The sequence below is a fragment of the Mytilus edulis genome, chromosome 4 (genome assembly GCF_963676685.1).
Source record: "Mytilus edulis chromosome 4, xbMytEdul2.2, whole genome shotgun sequence".
Classification (NCBI taxonomy): domain Eukaryota; kingdom Metazoa; phylum Mollusca; class Bivalvia; order Mytilida; family Mytilidae; genus Mytilus; species Mytilus edulis.
Window position 1 is genome coordinate 61,016,840 of NC_092347.1, and position 22,184 is coordinate 61,039,023.

Here is a 22,184-nt window from a genome sequence, read left to right on the forward strand (position 1 = left end):
GAAGTAATATATGGTTTATAGCTTGTAATGAGATTTTCGTGTCGAGCAGGTTTAGATTTTTTATTTCCAAATCTAGGCAACTTACAAGTGATCATTTGGGATATCCCATCTCAAATAGGTATTATATCCAGAAATTAAAAAGAATTGAAGACCAAAACACATCATATTGGATGTTATATTATGAATGCTTTTCAAGATATTTAAATGTGTCTAATTATTTGTTATAAATGATTGTAACGAACAACAGAAACAGGCCAGTTTAATATGATATATTTCCAGACAGTCAATGCATGAATTTGTATGAATTGTAAGAGGTTTTTTATAATGTTCCTGAAAGACATGATACCGGTAAAACGTTTTTCTTATGAGATGCCCTGAATTTAAAACCGAAATTTTGTTCTCTTGCAAATTTTAACAAATTAAAATATTTCCGAAGTGTCTCGCATATAATGTGTCTTTTGAACTTGAAACCAAAAATGTCAGTTTTAAAGATAGTGTGGATATCATATTCTAATCCTATTGGATATACAACAGCATTTTGAATCATACACCAGTATGCATTTTTTAAGAAAACATCTCATGTATTTCAAAAATTCATTGGTTGCGTCATTCCTATTTATAATCCTATATTTATATGTTTTTTTGTACATTTATACCTCATGTTAACATACTCGACTCATTATTTTATACAAGCTTGTTAGTCAGTGATATGTATCATGTTGTATGCTTCCAAGTGTTCCGTCTTATAAAAAATGAAATAAAAATTTTAATTGATTTTGTTTGCTTTTTGCTTATTACATGCTTACACCTCAATCATCAAAAGAAGTTCTTTTGAGAAATTTAAATAATGCTCATATAACTTACTGAAGCATTAAAATGAATTTTTTTGCATGCAAAAAAAGGTGTATGAGAATTGTACTGAACATTTACCAATAAACCATAAAATGAGACCATATGAACCCTGCAAGACAAAATGTACACCATGCAACCATTCCATACACCAAATATACTTGACCTATTCCTTATACATTGTAGTATATGTGAAAAAGACATAACCATAAAAAATTGATATTGACCAATGAACCATGAACATAAGGTCAAGTCAGATAAAACCTGCTAGACTATGGAAGACATATACATCTTACAATCTTTCCATACACCACATAAAATTGGCCTATTGCTATCTGATAAACTGACAAAACAACAAAAACTGATCATTGACCAATGCACCCTCGAAATGAGGTCAAGGTCAGATGAAACCTGCCGAACAGAGATAAACATGGAACAATCATACCATTAACCAAATATAGTGTATTGCTTAAAGAATTTGAGAAATATAGACAAAATCCACAAAAGTTCACCCAGAACAATGACTGTGGCTGAACAGTCTTTACTCTTATTCCTCAATGCAGAGTACTTAGTGGAGAAGCAACATATTCCAATTTTCAAGTCTTTGGTTTTAACCCGTTGGGTTCCTGCACTCAAGGCAAACAGTTGACCAAGGGACCACTGAGTTGATATATGAATTATGACTTAAGGTGCAGGACAAAATAATCAACATTGAATTGAATGTGTCAACGTTAATACAACTATACCAAATATCACAGCTTATAATAATGGTTCCCTCTAAAACAGACCTTATCACAAACTTTAACATGTAAACTATGTATGCAAAAGTGTTAAAGTGAATAAACCATGGGCTTAAAAATCTCTATGGAAATGAGATGTGCCAATACCTATTTAACAACACTTTAGTGTTTCTATTGTTCATTGTTTTCCTCTAATAGTTGATGTGTTTCTCTCAGTTTTAGTTTGAAACTTGGATTTGTTTTCTCTCAATCAGTATGAGGAGGTATACTACTGTTGCCTTATTTAAATGACTAAACATAATAATTTTGGTATTTTTTACAGACAATTTTAAACAGAATGATCTTGAGCACTTTTATTTATCATACACTTAATACAACATTAATGTTTGAGCCATTTCCCTACGGCTCCCAAAGCAGAACCAAAAGTCTGAAGCATTGAATGTGCTGATCTAGACTGCAACAATAAAGAACCAGCCTCTGCTTTGAATCCATTGTCATTCAGCTGATTGGCTACTGTTTTCAATAACATATAATCTTGTGATTGTTCCTCCACATTCTGATTGGCTAACAGATAACCAATCACAGGTTTGTAATAGACTGTATAAACAATTTGTGGCAGAAGACTTCTCTTTAACAGGAGATCAAACAACTCTTCATCATCTTTTGCCTTAAATAAAACAAAAATATAAAATAAAAAAACACATGAATTTAGCCAAATAAAATGCTAACTGTGTATACTTGTTTCTTTATGTGTATGGCTATCTTCTTTGTTTGATATCATAAGGATGCTCTAAATGATACCATTACCAAAAAATTGTTGAATTTATTTTTTTCCCCTGTGATTTGTAATAGTAAGCTGTTTCATGCTTTTTGAAAATGTTTGAGATGAATAAATAGCAGAAGATTTAAAATTTCCAAGTTAACTAAAGAAGTTCTCCAAATCCAGTTGATTATTCATGCTTTTGTCATCTTTGAGTTTTTAATTGCAGACGTTGTAAAGGCATATGATAAAATTAGCTTTGAATCTTAATTGTTTACGATGACTCCATAAATCAGGATATGAAATTGTGATAGGAGGAATGACCACTTTTGATTGGCTTAGTATCTCTGATCATGATCTTAGGAAAAGTCAAATTCAGGAGCTACGGTGTTTGTGTAGATTTTAACAAAATCATGTTTCAGCACTATTTTCATAATCACTATGCTGCACAAAGGACAGAGTCAAATTTGTGTAATGCACACCTAAATCTTGATAATTGATAAGTATGAATCCTTTTTTCCAATTATAATTTATATTTTACAAGTGCTGTATAAAAATAAAAACATCATACCTCATCAAGTGCTGCCAGCTCTGTGACAGCAGCAGACAACATGTCTTTATGAGTAGACAATAAAACAAATTTCACTCCTTCTATTGTGTACTTCTTCTCTATCATCTTGTTATACACATGTCTTACACACTGAAAAAGTATAAAACATGTATCAATTTTTCATTTTATGGAAGCTAAAACTAAAAGTCACTTGATTAATCAATCCTGTACTTTTTACAACACTTAAATAAACAGCTGCGCCATGAGCGCATGATACGCCTGTCGTCTTGTGTGAAAGTTTTATGCAATAATCATAAATAGTTTCTGAGAAAGTTTTAAGCAATAACCATATATTGTTTTTGAGATACGGAGGGACATATGAACCCCCCCCCCTCCTCTTTTTTTCTTCAAAAAAACTAAATATCACTAAAATAAAAAAATTTAATCAAAACCAAAAAGTATACAGATCTTTAGATTAATTTAACAAAGAAGTGTGTAAAGTTTTAAGCAATGACCATAAATTGTTTTTGAGATACGGCGCGACATGTAAAAAAAACCTCCCCCTTTTTTACAAAATACTAAATAACTGAAAAATAAAATTTTGAATCAAAACCAAAAAGTATACAGATCTTTAGATTAATATAACAAAGAAGTGTGTAAAGTTTTAAGCAATAATCATAAATCGTTTTTGAGATACGGCACGACATGTAAAAACCCCCTCCCCCTTTTTTACAAAATACTGAATAACTTAAAAATGAAATTTTGAATCATCACCAAAAAGTATACTGATCTTAAGATTAATATAACTAAGAATTGTGTAAAGTTTTAAGCAATAATCAAAAATCGTTTTTGATATATGGTGCGACATGTGAAAAAACAACCCTGTTTTAGTTACAAAGTTTTAATCTTATTTTCACCAAAAAGTATACAGATCATTTTACCATCATAAGAAACAACTAAATAAGTTTCATGAAATTTTGATAAGTAGTTCTCAAGTTACGGTGCAACATGTTTACGCCGGACAGACGGACGGACGGATAGACGGACAGATGGACAGAAGGACAGACACAGGATTTGTATAACATAATACGTCCCGTCAAGACGGACAGAAAGACGGACACCGGATATTTGTATAACATAATACATCCCGTCAAAATTTTGATGGGCGGGCGTATAAAAAAAGTCATAAATCTTTTTAATTTCTTTTTTGTAACTCCAAACCTTAGCTATCATCGTATGAAAAAAGAATTTACCCACATTCAAATCTATTAGATATAAGAAGTTACTGGTCAAGGTAAAAAGACCTGGTGCATAAGAAGGGTCAAAGACACCTGCTATGTATGCAAACCTTGGTTAAAATGGATATTAAGCAACATAGGCTCACATGAACATTTTCTTTTATAAAGGGAGGTAAGACTGTTCATTAAAGTAAAAAGATGTGACAACAATTAGGTACTGTATGAACTTTAACAATAAGGATTCCTCATATTGTATAAGCTATAAAAGTTACTGGCATGACAAAATGCTGAGGTATTCTAAATTGGATTACTTTAAATTTATAAATTAATGCGATGTTTTTATTATTGTGAAAAATACGGCAGAGTTGTAAACGCAATAATTTAAATTCACATTTTGAAATATTTTTTATGAATTAAACAGGATTTTTCTCAAAATCGTAAAAATTAAAATCGCATTTACTGTGGATTCATTATTATTCGTTGGATACCAATTTTCGTGGGTTTCATGGGTACAGGTGAACCACAAATTCAAATGTTCAATGAATAGCATATTTCCAATGGGCTTTGTATACAGAGATCGGTAAAACCACGAAATCAAATATCCACAAAAATGCAAGTTTTCAGCAATCCAGGAAAATTGATACTCACGAAGATATATATGTTACAGTGATTTTTCAGGGAATATGTAGAATCACTAAAATCATTAGTAATTATATATAATCCCTGAAAATGACCAGTGATTTTACATAATCACTGAACATTTTAATAATTATTCTACAAATTCCCTAATATGATTTCAGGGATTATGAATAATTTAAGGATCCTTTGTTTGATAAAAAAAATAATATAGACAAATTATATTTTTTTCTTTCATTAATTCCTTGCCAGATGAAATAATTTTGCTTTTAAACACAGAGGATGATCTAAAAGATATAACCAACACAGGGTTTCGAGATAAAGTTGAAGACTTCAAAAATAATAATATCAACATTCCCTTTATAGCAATACATGTAGCTTTACATGTATTGTTTGTTTATTAAAAGCCAGCGTCAAATGAATATTCAGGTAAAAAAGAAGATGTGGTGTTATTGCCAATGAGACAACTGTCAGCAAGAGACCAAAATGACATAGAAATTAGCATCTATAGGTCACCGTACGGCCTTCAACAATGAGCAAAGCCCATACCACATAGTCAGCTATAAAAGACCTCGAAATGACAATGTGAAACAATTCAAACGAGAAAACTAACGGCATTATTTATGCTCTATTTTTAAATCCACAAAGCATGTTATTTGTGATACATGTAAAGCAAATGGTGAAGAAGATTATGGAACATCTGTTTTGCGTGGTTTTTTTTGTTTAAATGAACCAGACATTCAAACTGTATAAACTTAGGCATCTAAATGTAGAAAAAACAGGCAGAACTTAGGATTGACACATAGAAACAAATTTTAGAGGAAGCTTGCATTTGGTGTAATATTCTCATAGCAATTCCACATGGTAAAAAAGGACTCGTTGAAGGGAAACCCGAAAAACATAATGACAATTGTTTAAAAAAAAGATATCGCCTGACTACAAAACATGGTATCTTTCTTGCTCGAACCTGTTCAAGGTTGCAAATTCCCATCTTTTGTTGGGGGGTATCTTCAGATGTTTTACTGAACACTTTATTTCACTTAAGCGTGTCGTTATATTGTGTTTCACATTTTCATGTAGTGTGCCTAACATTTAAAAAAATTTGGCAATTTCTGTTACTTTAAAATGATGTTTTTATGGGATTTTATAGAATAAATAATTTCAATTTTATTCATTTTCTTTATAAATAAAACTATTTCTTCATTTCAGTTATTATGTAGAATCCCTGACGTTTTTTCTAGTGATTATACATAATCCCTGAAATTTTTAGTGATTATATTATAATCCCTAAACTAGCCAGTGATTCTACATAATCCCTGAAAATTTCAGGGATTCTACATAATCACTGATTATACAAATTCACTGTAACATATATATAGTAAGTCTAAAATGATAAAATCGCAATAATAAATGCACACAATAATTTCTGAATTTACAGTTATTCAAAACAGATTTTCAGACACTAGCTCTTTATAGAAATATCAGTATAATACAGCAGGATAGTCTTTTGAAACAGATTTTTCAAGACTTCTTAACTTAAACACATACCTTAATACCCAGACTGACAGTATCACAAATACTTCTATACTTTGTAACCACCAATGATACAGTCTTAGAATCTGAGGTATCTATCATAGCACAAAATATGTTTACCCAAACATTTTGTTCATGGTCACTGAAATAAAATATATCAAAGTCAGTTTTTGTAATTTTAATTTCATAATTATCAGCTTATATTAATCAACTTTAAAACCGAAGTTGCTAACTGTCAGATAATTTTATTAAAATCATTTCAAATATAGGTTCATGGTATTGTAATTTGCAGGTGAAATCACAAACGGCAGACATCAGAAACTTGCAATCTTGAAAGCCTTTATCTGATTAAATATCATTATCATCATTTATATCTGGATCAAAAACATAAAATATTTTTCCAGTCAGAATCCCAAATATATTAAAGTCTGAAAACTACATCCTGCACCATTTTGATTGTGTCATATTGGTACAAAAATTATCAGATACTGATTTCCTAAATATTAACCAATCAGGTAATTGAATTACTCTAAACTATCATAAAACTGTCTTGAATCTAGGAAAAACCCTACAAATTCATATTTTGGAAGATTGTTTGAAGTGCATTGTCACAGCGAAGTTGTGAAAAATGTGAATATGCATTTCCCATATCTGAAGAGCATTAATGCTAACAAATATACTTGTTTCACACTCATTAAGGGTGGAAGTTTAATGGCAGAAATTATTGCATCCATTTAATTGCACTTACCTGCTACTTGTAGCTTTAAGTGGAGGCCATAGTTGTAGAAGGTCACAGATAGCATTAAAATGATTATAATTAGTACTCTTGGACAATAACTGTAAAAACAGCTGGTGTCTTGCCTTGTCTGTATTGATATCACTTTCTTTTAGCTGCAAAATAAAAATAAATAAGTCTATTATAACTTGTGTTGATTTTTTTCGTCAACAATTCATAGTTTCTATGGATTGTTTGTTTCAAAGAAAAACTTGAAAATTAAACTTCCTACTAACTGATCAGTTCCAGTTGCATGGTATCCCAAAATGAAGCATAAAATTGGATGAATTTAACAACAAGTGCTTTCTTTCAGAAGGATAAATAAATCAGAATCATGAATTGAGTCTAGGACAAGTCGCTTCTTTCAGCAAATTAATGCTCTACAACAAGTGTGGGCTTTTTTCTCAGACTAATTTGAAGAGTGTATTAATTCTACAATTTTATTTTTTTTTCAATAAAAGATTACTCTGAAGATGATCATTGTCAACCTAAACCAAAAGACCTAATGTGGTGGAGATATGATAAACAAGTACATATAAAAAAGAAGATGTGGTATGATTGCCAATGAGATAACTATCCAAAAGAGACAAAAAGACATAGAAATTAACAGCTATAGGTGAACAAAGCCCATACCTCATAGTCAGCTCTAAAAGGCCTCGAAATCACAAATGTAAAACAATTTAAAAGAGAAAACTAACAACCTACTCAATGTACAAAAAATGAGATAAAAAATATGTATCCTCGTGTATTGTATTTTCGACCTACTAACACATTTTTCCGAATTTCCCTTTTATATGTTTAAACATAGACAGGCCTATTATTTTGAAAGTCACTAGTATACTTGTGCATAAAATAATTGTATCTGAAATATATTTCGATCTTTAATTAATTTTTTTATTTGAGTCCATTAGATCGATGGCACCTTTGTGACAAAAACAAGCGTCTTGTGTTTTCGACCTATCTAAAAACGGGTCTAAAGTCGGAAATGACATGTCGTACACATCCGGAATAAATTATAAATTTGATACCAAAGTTTATATCAAAGTGTGAGAGATGATCAAACTTATGACATAATGAATTAAATGGTTACATATACAACTATAAGATATAAAATATTATTTTGATAACTTTTAGTGGACAAGTTGTACACATTTCAAAATGAGGCACTTTGGGAGCCTTGTATGGTCTTGTATAAATTCATGTTTTTGTTAAATAATTTAGTTAATGCATTGTGAAGTGAGGTTGGTGAGTATTGTCTGTAATTTCCACTGAAAGACTGTTTTTTCTGTGAATAAGAATTAACTGATATTTTATTTTTTCGGTAAAAAGCTGTAAAGAGCATGCATATTTCCGTATTCATATTACCGTTAAGTATTACAACTATAAACCACATGACAGTCAAGTATAGCAGCCGAATATGACGTCACAGGGGCATGCACAGCATACAGGAAGTGAAAGTAGAATTAGGTCAAAAACGTAAGACGGTCGAAAACACAATACGAGACGATAACACAGCAACAAATGACTACCACTGAATTACAGGCTCCTGACTTGGGATAGGCACAAACATACAGAATAGGGCAGGGTTAAACTGTTGTAAACATTGTAAAACACGCACTTTTAACTCCTTATAACATACCTGTATATCAGACCATGTTGCCTTGACAACAGCCTCAGTTCTGTATAATGTCAACAAAACTAAATCTTCCTCACTTAACTGGAAACTCTAGAAAAAAAAAAGGCATTTACAGATTGTTTGGCGAAATTACATGAACATGTACAATGTATGATAATTTTAAAATATCCTACTGAAATATCATTCAAATCTTGTTACTATAAAAAAGCTTCCAAAAAAACTTTCCTATAACTATAGGTGAAGAATTGGTAATGTTCATTTACGAGTATATTTATACATGTATTGGAGAAAATGATTCTAATTTGCAAAACTTTTGTCTTATCTATTTGTCCTTTTGAACAATATTTTTTTTTGATAAACTACCTTACCGAGAGATCTTTGCATATATAATTACATTAGATGTATGTTTCATTATAATATTTTATTCTGATTGGCTAACTGCACATCGCATGTTATTCCGTAAGCAGTTGCATTGCTCAATACAACTTTTCACTCATGATAACACGTGCTCCAACAATAAAGTGCACAGGTGAATTAAATAATAAAATATATAAAATTCGTGTTTTCATGATCATAGCTAAAAAATGTCATTATAAGTATTGAATGCTTCTTTTTGTAACTTTATAGGGTTGTAAAAGCGTTGACCGTGCGTACATTTTTAGAATGAAGCGCTTCCGCGCTTCATACAAAATGTACTTCGGTCAACGCTTTTACACCTCAATAAATTTACAAAAAGAAACATTCAATTCTTAAATAAAAATATTAGCTACTGGACATTAAGGAAGCTATAATCAATCAATATCATTAAAATTCACAGTATAAAGAAGCTGTTATTGCGAATCCTATCATAGTTTTCCACAGATTCACCTGCAAGTTACCTGTCCATTTAAACTTTTGTTAGTCCTATTGTCCCATCTAACAAATACAACAGCTATTGTTCTCTGTTTAGTTTATTCAATGGGACCTTTAAATTTCTTGCAAGAGAAATCTATCACTCACTGATTAATTTACCTGAACAAAAAATTGAACTGTCAATGATGGAAATACATGTACAAATAAGTCATTATAAAACTGCATGTGATATTGTATTCATTCAATCAATAACACATTTTCAATTTGTTTGATATAAACGCTGATTTAAAAATTAAAAGTTGATTTCTGATCAAATTTCAACATTTTACCTATTAAAATTTGCTTTTTTTTTAGTCTGTTCATAAGTAAAAACTTGAAATGATAATGTTTAAATAAAGGACTTCATAAATGTATTCTTTATAACTGAACAACCACAAAAAACATGCAAATTCTTTAAAACATAAATGCATGCAGCAGTTAAAAAAAATCAGAAATAAACTTTTTATAATTAAATCAGTGCTTATATTGAACAGATTGAAAATATATTATTGATATTGAATAAATACTGTATCACATGCAGTTTATGTGAGTTTATACATGTATTTCAGTGAACAAAGAAGATATTTTTTTGGTCAGGCAAATTAATCAATGAGTGATAGATTTCTCTTGGAAGAAATTTAAAGGTCCCATCAAATAAACTATACAGAGAACAATACCTGTTGTATTTGTTCAATGGGACAATAGAACTTACAAAAGTTTAAATGGACAGGTAACTTGCAGGTGAATCTATGGAAAACTATGATAGGGTTCGCAATAATTAAAGGTAATAATATGTTCATAAAACAAATACATCTATTTTCATTTCCAATAATGAGTAGTTGCCTGCATCCCCCAAAAAATAATTAAATAACACATTTAACACATCAACGGTTCTAAAATTACCTTTTCCACCATATGTAGGACATCTAGTCTTGGTTGAACTGCTACCCTGTCATCTGAACAAAATGGTCTCAACAAAACCATAACATCTTCTGAGGAAACCAGGTTACCCCTGAAATATATAGAGTAGAGGAAGGTAAAACATGGAACAAAAGTACTTCATACTGGAGATCCATTTTATTTTATGAGTTTTATGAATTTTGTGGATTGAGGATAAGTGTATTTTCAAAGATAGTTGATTTCTTGGGTTTGTTAACTTCTTTAAGTAACCAATTTTCATATTTGATATACCTTAAACCTCAAAATCTATGAAAATTAGAGACCTACTAAAAATAATGAAAACAGTATTCACAATTTCATTGCTAGTTTCCAGTTCTAAATACATTTTTATATTTTTAAATAAAAAAAAATCTTTATCCTTTAATTAAAAATTTAATAATCAATAACTTTAAAATTAAAAGGTAAACGTGCTTTAACAACAGCCTTTCAATAGTCCAAGTATTAACCTTACCCTTGATTTTGATGCTCTTCAACATTAAGTACAACTTTCTCAAGTCTGACAAGAATCTGTTTTTTGCCCAATTCATCTGGGTCCCTGTAATTAAAAATTACAATTCATAAATAACATTTACCTTACAATTTAAGCACTTGTAGATGTTTTTGTTTGATAGCGTTATTTGGTTGCTGTGTCTAATTGGCATACACCACAGCTGCCATATTGTTTGTGATGTCCCTGGTAACACTAATCTTCAGAACTGAATCATCCTCTATGTTGCTTCTGGTGACTGGTGATTATAGACTTATGTAAGTACACTATAAAGGTAACCAGATGCTCCGCAGGGCGCAGCTTTATATGACCGCAGAGGTTGAACCCTGAACGGTTGGGGCAAGTATGGACACAACATTCAAACTGGATTCAGCTCTAAATTTGGATTGTGATTAAATAGTTGACACAGCATAGGTTCCTGACACAGAATGAATGTGGTCTAATGAACTTAAAAAAAAATGTTTGCCTTTGAGCAATTCACTATGCTGTTGAATATTAATCCTCTCAAAAAAATGTTTGAAGAAATTTTCTTTTTATTTATGAAATCTGAAATGAAAAAAATTGACCCTCCAATTTTTTTTTTCACATCCCCCTTTCCCTTATTTCAAAACTGATCTCAATTCAAATTTCTAATGAAGTTTGCAACAATAACTACTCATTTAAATACATCATAAAATATTAAAATGTAAAAAAAGTGCTTGTTAATATCACTGAATGGTAAAGATTGTTTTAATCTATCAGTTGGTAGTAAAAGTGAATATACATTGTATATTGTATAAAACAATGATTTCAGTTGATTCAACTACTATTCTGGACAAAGAAAGATAACTCCAATTGAAATCCAATTGGAATTTCTTGCTATTGCACAATATTGTGCTATTAGATATTTCTTGCTATTGTGGAATACTGTGCAATTGAAAATATTTGCTATTGCACAATACTGTGCAATTGAAGATTTCTTGCTATTGCACAATACTGTGCAATTGAAGATTTCTTGCTATTGCTGAATACTGTGCAATTGAAAATTTCTTGCTATTGCACAATACTTAATATAATAATTTTGGATCCTGATTTGGACCAACTTGAAAACTGGGCCCATAATCAAAAATCTAAGTACATGTTTAGATTCAGCATATCACAGAGGCCCAATAATTCAATTTTTGTTAAAATCAAACTTAGTTTAATTTTGGACCCTTTGGACGTTAATGTAAACCAATTTTAAAACGGGACCAAAAATTAAGAATCTACATACACAGTTAGATTTGGCATATCAAAGAACCCCAATTATTCAATTTTTGATGAAATCAAACAAAGTTTAATTTTGGACCCCGATTTGGACCAACTTGAAAACTGGGCCAATAATAAAAAATCTAAGTACATTTTTAGATTCAGCATATCAAAGAACCCCAAGGATTCAATTTTTGTTAAAATCAAACTAAGTTTAATTTTGGACCCTTTGGACCTTAATGTAGACCAATTTGAAAACGGGACCAAAAATTAAGAATCTACATACACAGTTAGATTCGGCATATCAAAGAACCCCAATTATTCAATTTTTGATAAAATCAAACAAAGTTTAAATCTGGACCCTTTGGGCCCTTTATTCCTAAACTGTTGGGACCAAAACTCCCAAAATCAATACCAACCTTCCTTTTATGGTCATAAACCTTGTGTTTAAATTTCATAGATTTCTATTTACTTATACTAAAGTTATGGTGCGAAAACCAAAAAAAATGCTTATGTGGGTCCCTTTTTGGCCCCTAATTCCTAAACTGTTGGGACCTAAACTCCCAAAATCAATACCAACCTTCCTTTTGTGGTCATAAACATTGTGTTTAAATTTCATTGATTTCTATTTACTTAAACTAAAGTTATTGTGCGAAAACCAAGAATAATGCTTATTTGGGCCCTTTTTTGGCCCCTAATTCCTAAACTGTTGGAACCAAAACTCCCAAAATCAATCCCAACCTTTCTTTTGTGGTCATAAACCTTATGTCAAAATTTCATAGATTTCTATTTACTTAAACTAAAGTTTTATGTGCAAAAACCAAGAAAATGCTTATTTGGGCCCTTTTTGGCCCCTAATTCCTAAAATGTTGGGACTAAAACTCCCAAAATCAATCCCAACCTTCCTTTTGTGGTCATAAACCTTGTTTTAAAATTTCATAGATTTCTATTCACTTTTACTAAAGTTAGAGTGCGAAAACTAAAAGTATTCGGACGACGACGACAACGACGCAGACGACGACGCCAATGTGATAGCAATATACGACGAAAATTTTTTCAAATTTTGCGGTCGTATAAAAATTATCAGCTGTTGTTTTGTATGTCTGCAGTGTCCATTGCAACAGGTTTGCTTTATGTGACTAACAGTCTCTTTAATTTTGTGTGTGACATCAATGGTGATGATATATTTACCTTAGTAACTGTACCATAAGACCAACAGCTTCCTTCAATGCTGTATGTGGTGTCCATGGTGACACTGGAAACACTTCCATAATGTCTTCTGTGAGCTCCACAGTATAGCCATTCTCTATCATGTTACAGTATAACTTCTGCATCTAAACATTTCATTCATATTAGACACGACTGGATATTGTTTGTTAAAAGAGCCAACAAGCTCACTGTAAAACTTTGTCATGAAACTATTTATGGATGAATTAAGGGTCATACTAAGTCAAATATTCAAGAAAATGTACATAACAAGTGAAACTGCGAGCTACTGCTCACTGATGATACCCCCGCGGCAAGTGGATAATATTAATTGTGTAAAAATATGCAAGTGTTCGTTAAACAGGAAGTTGTCGAGTGATGAATCTGAAAACACATCACACAGTATAGCTGACTTATATTTACTCTTAAACCAAATTTCAGAAATCCTTGTATTGTAGTTCCTGAGAAAAATGTGACGAAAAATTTTCAACTTGGCTATCATGTGTAAAATCAAACAAGTGTTCGGTAAACAGGAAGTTGTTGAGTGATGAATCTGAAAACGCATCACACAGTATAGCTGACTTATATCAAGCCTGAAACCAAATTTCAGAAATCCTGGTAGTGTAGTTCCTGAGAAAAATGTGACGAAAAATATTCATGGGACGGACGGACTGACTGACAGACTGACTGACTAATGGACTGATGGACTGACGGACTGATGGAAGGACAGACAGAGGTAAAACAGTATATCCCCCTTTTTTTCAAAGCGGGGGCATAAAAAGTAAAATAACAAAAATACACAACTCAGCAGACATTATAAACAGAAAGTCCCTAAGCAAATGGCAAAAGCTCAAACACATCAAATGAATGGATAACTACGGTCATATTCCTGACTTGGTACAGGCATTTTTTCTTACATAGAAAATGGTGGATTACACCTAGTTTAATAGCTAGCTAAACCTCTCACTAATATAACAGTTGCATAAAATTCCATTATATTAAATATGATGTATGAACAAAACAAACAGACAAAAAAGGCAAAAAATGTCAAAAATAAATCCAACTAACCTGCAAATTATCTCCCTTTGACAAATCAAACATGGCAGCATACTCCACCAACATATCATCACCAGACATTGACAATGATTTAAAACTTTCATGATTTAAATTTTCTATGTGGTTCAGGTATTGCTGTAGAGTGTTGGCAGCATCCTCCCAACTTATCCTGCATCTAAATATAAAACAACATTATTACAGCATCATTTGAATGAACTTCAGTTTGTGTTGCTCAGTCTTTAATACTGTTTATATGTTTGGTTTGTGTTGCCCAATCCTTAGTTGTGTATGTATGTTTTGTTTTGTCTATGATTTCTTGTCTTTTGTTCTTTTTACACTGTTTGCCATAGTGCTGTCGCTCTTTTAATAACATTCTGTATACAGATTCTACTACTGTATTGAGTTTGAATCAATATTTCTCTTCACAAGACATTTAATTTTGTCCAGAGCATGCAAATACTATGTCACCTTAATACAGTGTGGATATGTTTCTCTTATTATTTAAAGACCTTTTGTATCAAACTATTTTTCTTTTTCAAATATCTGCAAAAGAGATTATGTTCTTTATAGGAAGCATCATCAGACAATCAGTTGTACCCAGTTGTTGGAAGATAAACTTAATAGGAAAAGTGTAATACACTTTATCGCTATTTTGTGCATTTTCCCTTTGATCTTTTTCTGTGATAATTTTTATATCATGCTACTCGCTTGAGATGGAAAATTATCGCTAGAAACTAAGGAGGCACGTGGCATTGCTAATGAAATTGACATGTAATTGACAACGTCGTCATAGGTAAAATAGCAATAAACAGATTATCATTGGTCATCTTAACGCGATTGCTTTTCTCGCTTTTGCCATCCGGCTCAAGCGAGAAAATCAATCTCGTTGAGATGATCAACGATAATCTATAAATATCAGCACAATTACCTCCTCCAACTTTTGTTAGATAAATGTATATCATTATATCTATTATTTGTATCTGTCAAACCTACCCAGAATCATCTTGCTTTTTCTTTTTTCCACCATGTTGTTTAGTAAATTTCAAAGTTCTTTTTACTATTTCTTGTCTACATTCAACCTCTAGCTGAAAAAAGTTTCAAGAGATATGGTTATAAAAAAAACGGGTCTCAAGATCATAATGGAAACATGCCAAATAATTTTGGATGATGAATCATGAGATAATAAAAAAATTTGAATCTCTAATAAAAGACTTTGTTATGACATTAAAATACAATATCTTCACCAAAGCAGTTAAACGTTCCAAACAAAGATTGATTCTCTGTAATTTAGTTGATTTTTAATTAAAAACTATGACCTACCTTTAACCTTGACTGTTCTGAGAAAACAATCTCATCAATAAAATTGATAACATCAACTGGGAGTAGCTTCTGTACTGATTCCCCACTGCCTTCATATCTATGTACCCAGGCAGCCTGAAATATACAGAATCCTAGAACTTCAGATATGTATATTGATTCTACCACTGCATCGAGTATGATAAGATATTCCCAAACTTGAGACAAGTATAGAGTTTTTATTGTAAAATAACACCATACAATTAATATAAGATTCTACAATGTTAATGAATTCTTGGCATGCTTATTTTGTTTTATTCTTGCCATATGGTAAAGAAAGACAAAGAAGCTCATATGTACGGTGACCTATAGTTGTTAATGTCTGTGTCATTTTGGTCTCTTGTGGATAGTTGTCTCATTGGCAATCATACCACATCTTCTTTTTTATATATCATAAAACTGACTGGTTTAACTTCACCACAAGCTAGGCTAACTGGACCATAAGTATATCTTGTTTGGGAGGGAGGAGTCCTGTGTTTAGTGGTTGATGCGGTCTGTACCATACTTGTTCTGTCCAATATTTTAGGTAATTCATGTTATCCTTTTAATATAGTATTGATAATCATGTATTCTTTTTTAAGTTATTCTGCATACCATGAATCAGTTTCATAAACAAAGATTTAAGATGCTTTAAAAATCATATATATCCAAAGCAAATATTGGTATTTTTAGCTTAGTTAATTGTGATTAACATTAATACCAGTACATTGTACTTACTGTTGAATCTGGTACTTTCTTTGTATCTGTACTCCAGAATTGTTTAACAGCCCAAGCACAATGTACCACACTCGGATGTAAAAATCCACCAGTCTGAAAATTATAGGTAAAAGATATTCAATTTAATAATCATTTGGGTAATACCTAAAAGTTGGAAATGAATTCATTTTTAAATATACTGAACGACTTTAGAAATGCAACACTCATTTTGTTGATTTTTTTTTACCAAATCGTGTTTGATTCTCTTACAACTACTTTTCATGCTTATCATGCTTCTGTCTCCTAACAAAAAATAAAAATCTGACTAACCTGTGGTTATTGAACATACCGAATTTTTGAAGTCGCATGAATTTCTTAGAGCTAAATTTTGGACCCTTGAAAGATTGTTTCAGTTTTTTTGCTTTGTGAAACAGTTCTTTCAATCCTTTGCCTCACTTAAATCAGTTTTAAAATGTTGCATCTCCATTTTGCCAAGACTGAGAAATAAAAAACTGAATTAGCCCCATAGAATAATGCAAAAATGAAAACATAAACGTAATGCAACCATACTGTATGACTTCAGAAACTCATCTTACTGTCCTTCTGACAACGATACAAATAGACAAGATTTGTTGCTGGCCATCAATGAACAGATCAACGTGTAGTGACAATGAAACGTCAACAGAATTTGATTATGCAACGTCATTTGCCAGACATGTTTACAGCCGCAACGTCAACTGCTAATCAAATTGCTGCGTGCCATTGTGTACAGATTCATGCCATAAATGTTTCCCATCAACTGAATTGCCAAAGAATCGACTGAAGGAAAACCTTTAAAGCCCTCAAGTTCCAACCGCATAATTGCCAAAACCAATGCAAAATCAGAAGGTGTAAAACAGAACCCAAAACATGTCAGACAGAATTTGTTGACCTTTCTGACAATCATTTTGGCGTTTGCAACAGGCAGTCATTCATCACATTTGACGGTGACACATTCATTCAAAAATAACAAGAATTGTTGAGTTAATAGAAAATAATCAAGTATTTTCTTGGTATATATTAAGCAATGACAATGATTGTCATAACTAATAGTGGCAGTTGTGTTGTTTGCAAATTGTTTGTTTATTAAATTGTGGAGGTTAGTGCACGGAAATATGATGAACTGCATTCAGTGTTTTGTTTGCCAGATACAAAAAAAAATCATAATCTTTTGCTATTTTAACTACAGTTTTCACATAAGCTGGCATGTAAATATAACTTACCCCATCAGGTATTTTATTTGCCAGTTTAGCAATGGCTGTCACATTAGTGGGGGTCAGTACAGGTATTATGTATTTGACTGGACTGCTTAAACCATTCATCAACTGTTTACAGTCCAAACCTACAATATATTAAGATGTCGAACTTTTACTTTCTTAAAGAATGGTTAAATTTTATATCATATAATGTCCAACTTTCATTTACATTTAAAAAAAATTTCTACATCAATAACAGTACTATCATCTCAAGAAATTAAATAGAATGCTCTTAAAAAAATTTGTATTAAATACTGTTAACTTATTTATTTTTGTTGATTGAGAAAAAGTGGTATTTGTATACAACCCTATATTCAATTTATACTTCTCATTGCACGTAAAAATAGGCAACTCACTAATAATAATATTAAAATCCAGAATATAGCATTGTGGGTCAATCAACCAGTACAATCTCACTTACCTATGGCAACCCCTTTGAGTTTTTTCAGTAGTTTGAGATGATTGTCTGCTGTGATTCCTCCCTGTTTTACATCGCCCACTCCAGCCAGTAGAGTGAAGTAATATATCAATGTGGTATGATCTGTACCGTCCAGGTCAGGGTAAATACTGGTCCTCATTCTCTCAGAAAACTCTTCAGGCTGACTTATCAACGTTGGAACAATATTCTTTTTCTTCACTCTCTCCTCTATTTCTTCTATGGCAAGACTGAAAATATTAATATCAAGCAGTGATTATAAATAATCATTTTCTATTTTTTAAGGTTAAGATAATGTTGTGATGAAGGGGAATAAAGAGCTGTGCCATGAGCGTATGATACAGCTGTCCCTTTTTCAATGAATAAATAGACAATAACTGTTTAGTGTCTTTAAATATCAGCTGTATTTGTACGAGGCTAGGAAACGAGGTGTATGCAAGCTTTTAGCGAGCTATTACACCTGTTTCGAGCCGAGTACAAATACAGCTGATATTTAAAGACACTAAAAAGTTATTGTCTTTATCCTGCAATTAGTTCTGTATATTATTTGTGTTTTGAAGGACACAAAAACTAATGTTTTGTATTTATTTTTTATTTGAAATCCCTTGAGGCCCGTGTAGTAATACAATACAGTAATCACACATTCAGCTGAAGACGGGTTCGCAAAAAAAGAATCTCGAATGGTCAACAATAATACATCACTCAAGATGAATAATTATCTATTTTAACATAACAACTAATTTCAACAGTAACCAGATGCTCCACAGGGTGCAGCTTTATACGACAGCAGAGGTTGAACCCTGAACGGTTGGGGCAAGTATGGACACAACATTAAAGCTGGATTCAGCTCTAAATTTGGATTGTGATTAAATAGTTGACACAGCATAGGTTTCTGACACAGAATGAATGTGGTCTAATGAACTTAAAATATTTTTTTTGCCTTTGAGTAATTCACTATGCTGTTGAATATTAATCCTCTCAAAAAAATGTTTGAAGAAATTTTCTTTTTATTTATGAAATCTGAAATGAGAAAAATTTAACCCCCCCCCTTTTTTTTCACATCCCCCTTTCCCTTTTTCCAAAACTGATCTCAATTCGAATTTCTAATGGAGTTTGTAACAATAACTACTCATTTAAAATATTAAAATGTAAAATAAAGTGCTTGTTATCACTGAATGGTAAAGATTGTTTTAATTTATCAGTTGGTAGTAAAAGTGAATATACATTGTATATTGTATAAAACAATGATTTAAGTTGATTCAACTACTATTCTGGACAAAGAAAGATAACTCCAAATTGAAAATTTCATGCTATTGCACAATATTGTGCAATAAGATATTTCTTGCTATTGCGCAATACTGTGCAATTGAAAATATTTGCTATTGCACAATACTGTGCAATTGAAGATTTCTTGCTATTGCGCAATACTGTGCAATTGAAAATTTCTTGCTATTGCACAATACTGTGCAATTGAAGATTTCTTGCTATTGCTATATACTGTGCAATTAAAAAATTTCTTTTTGCTTTTTTGGGCCCCTTTTTGGCCCCCAATTCCTAAACTGTTGCGACCTCAACTCCCAAAATCAATCCCAACCTTCATTTTGAGGTCATAAACCTTGTGTTAATATTTCATTGATTTCTATTAACTTATACTAAAGTTATTGTGCGAAAACCAAGAATAATGCTTATTTGGGCCCTTTTTTGGCCCCTATTAAATTCCTAAACTGTTGGAACCAAAACTCTTCAAATCAATCCCAACCTTCCTTATGTGGTCATAAACCTTGTGTCAAAATTTCATAGATTTCTATTTACTTAAACTAAAGTTATAGTGCGAAAACCAAGAAAATGCTAATTTGGGCCCTTTTTGGCCCCTAATTCCTAAAATGTTGGGACCAAAACTCCCAAAATCAATCCCAACCTTCCTTTTGTGGTCATAAACCTTGTTATAAATTTCATAGATTTCTATTCAGTTTTACTAAAGTTAGCAGGTTCATACAATACTCAGTACGGCAGTGGGCGAAGCTTTAAAGCAATATTTGTATAGTATACAGATACAGCATAGTGATATCTGTAGGGCTGTATCTGTATAGTAGAACACCCAATTGCAGGATAAAGTGCCATAAAACCTCAATTGCATATCAGAAATTTAAAAAACAAAACAAAAACTAATGGAAGCTTATATTTATAAATATGAAAATGTTACAAATGTTTTATGAAAATTGGTTTAGGCTTTTTGAGTTATTGTCCAACATGTTGACTATGGACAAAAAGACAAAGGTATGACATACTACATGAAATGAAGGTTGATTTCAGAATGATGCGAGATTGCTGTTAGCCAATAAAAATAACTATCCCAATGAAACATGCATGCAATGTAATCATAATTGGTACATTGTTAATTCAGAAATTAAAGATAGTATTCATCCCTCAGTTTTCACTTTTCTGTGCATTATGTGTTGGACAGCTTTCAATTTCTTTTAATTTTTTACCCTGTTTTTTTTCTACTTTAGAAAATCAATTGCTTTCTTGGCTTTAGTGATGTCAGTATTTTTTAAACCTTTTGGTTTATCTCCCCCTTTTTCATTGCAAATTGCAAACGACAATTATAAATTGAATATACATGTCTTAAATCATTTTGTAGGTGAACATTGTTAATGGAAACTACTGGTGTCCTATTAACATGATTTACTTAAGAATCAATCATACTTACCCACTATCAAATAAGAACTCGAGATGTGACATGTAGAGCTCCCATAATGGTATACCATATCTCTCTGCCAGGTTACAGGCTACATTATACATCTCATCATTAACACTCCTATAATATAAATATATTTATACTGGTTAAAATTAAGTGTTTTTGTCTGTAAAATGCTTACAGGGAAGCAAAGAATTTATATAAATCTATTGTAAACTTGTTTTATTCCTAAAGAGTAGATTTGAAAAACTATACTGAATTATTTTCATTTTACACTTTAATTCTGTCAACTTTCAGATCTGACCTTGAACCCTATATAAATAAAAATAATGGTTAAAAAACATTGTAGAATATTTGTGTAGATTTTACACAGCTGAAGAAAAATCTTTGCTTATAATATTTTGAGGTATTAGGTTCTTATACGTTATATAAGTTATGTTTATACATAGTTTGATTTTCATAAAACTCAGTAGTTATTATTTTTAGGTTTTTCCCATTAAGAAGTTGTGTATTAAAAACCTGTGTATGCTGCCTTAAGTATCAATTTATTCAAATGCAGATTAAGCAGTTATAAGACTAATCTCGGCTCTAATAGTGTTTAAGCAAAAAAAAAAAACTTGCCTCCCATTAACCCCTACTTTCACCTTCAATATTGCTATGACAGGGAAATCAATCTCAGCACGGTTTATAGATTTCATCTATGAAATTTTATTACTGGTTGTTTCAAAAATTTGTCTCATCCCAAAGAATTTCTGGGGATAAACTGTCAAATTTCATACAAATTCATTCCAACACCAATTCAACATCAACACTACTAGACTTCCTCATAGCCTCCTTATAGGCTTCCTCATTGTCTCATTATAGGCTTCCTCATAGCCTCATAGGCATGATAGCCTCTAGGAATGATAGCCTCATGCATTTATTTTGAACCATCGTTCAAATTGGATTGGTGTTATGTCAAACCAGGGGTCTATACTTTGCTACTTTTCAGTATGCACATAGCTAGGCTCTTGGTTTAGGCATGGAGGAAAAAAATAATTTTTAGGTAGATTCCCCAAGGGCCAAATTATAAGTGATGTTTATATATGTAGGACTCAAATCTATGGCGGGTTCCAAATCTATGGCGGATTCCTAATCTATGGTAAATATGACGTAATGC

The 22,184-nt window shown here is 31.6% G+C and overlaps 1 protein-coding gene across 1 annotated transcript in view; it reads right to left on the minus strand.

Moving 5' to 3' along the window:
• Window positions 1-1,929: 1,929 nt before the first annotated feature.
• The window catches only part of LOC139521944 (NBAS subunit of NRZ tethering complex-like), a 59,879-nt gene continuing 39,624 nt past the window's right edge, over window positions 1,930-22,184 (minus strand). Inside the window, exons 22-36 of the mRNA XM_071315760.1 lie at window positions 21,038-21,145; window positions 18,313-18,557; window positions 17,859-17,977; window positions 16,618-16,710; window positions 15,865-15,978; window positions 15,538-15,629; window positions 14,557-14,719; window positions 13,474-13,616; window positions 11,020-11,103; window positions 10,512-10,620; window positions 8,721-8,807; window positions 7,055-7,197; window positions 6,322-6,448; window positions 2,921-3,049; window positions 1,930-2,256 (exon numbers count right to left, since the gene is read on the minus strand). Of these exons, the coding sequence (XP_071171861.1) occupies window positions 1,969-2,256; window positions 2,921-3,049; window positions 6,322-6,448; window positions 7,055-7,197; window positions 8,721-8,807; window positions 10,512-10,620; window positions 11,020-11,103; window positions 13,474-13,616; window positions 14,557-14,719; window positions 15,538-15,629; window positions 15,865-15,978; window positions 16,618-16,710; window positions 17,859-17,977; window positions 18,313-18,557; window positions 21,038-21,145 (2,044 nt within the window). The 3' untranslated portion in view covers window positions 1,930-1,968. The remainder of the gene's footprint in view (window positions 2,257-2,920; window positions 3,050-6,321; window positions 6,449-7,054; window positions 7,198-8,720; window positions 8,808-10,511; window positions 10,621-11,019; window positions 11,104-13,473; window positions 13,617-14,556; window positions 14,720-15,537; window positions 15,630-15,864; window positions 15,979-16,617; window positions 16,711-17,858; window positions 17,978-18,312; window positions 18,558-21,037; window positions 21,146-22,184) is intronic.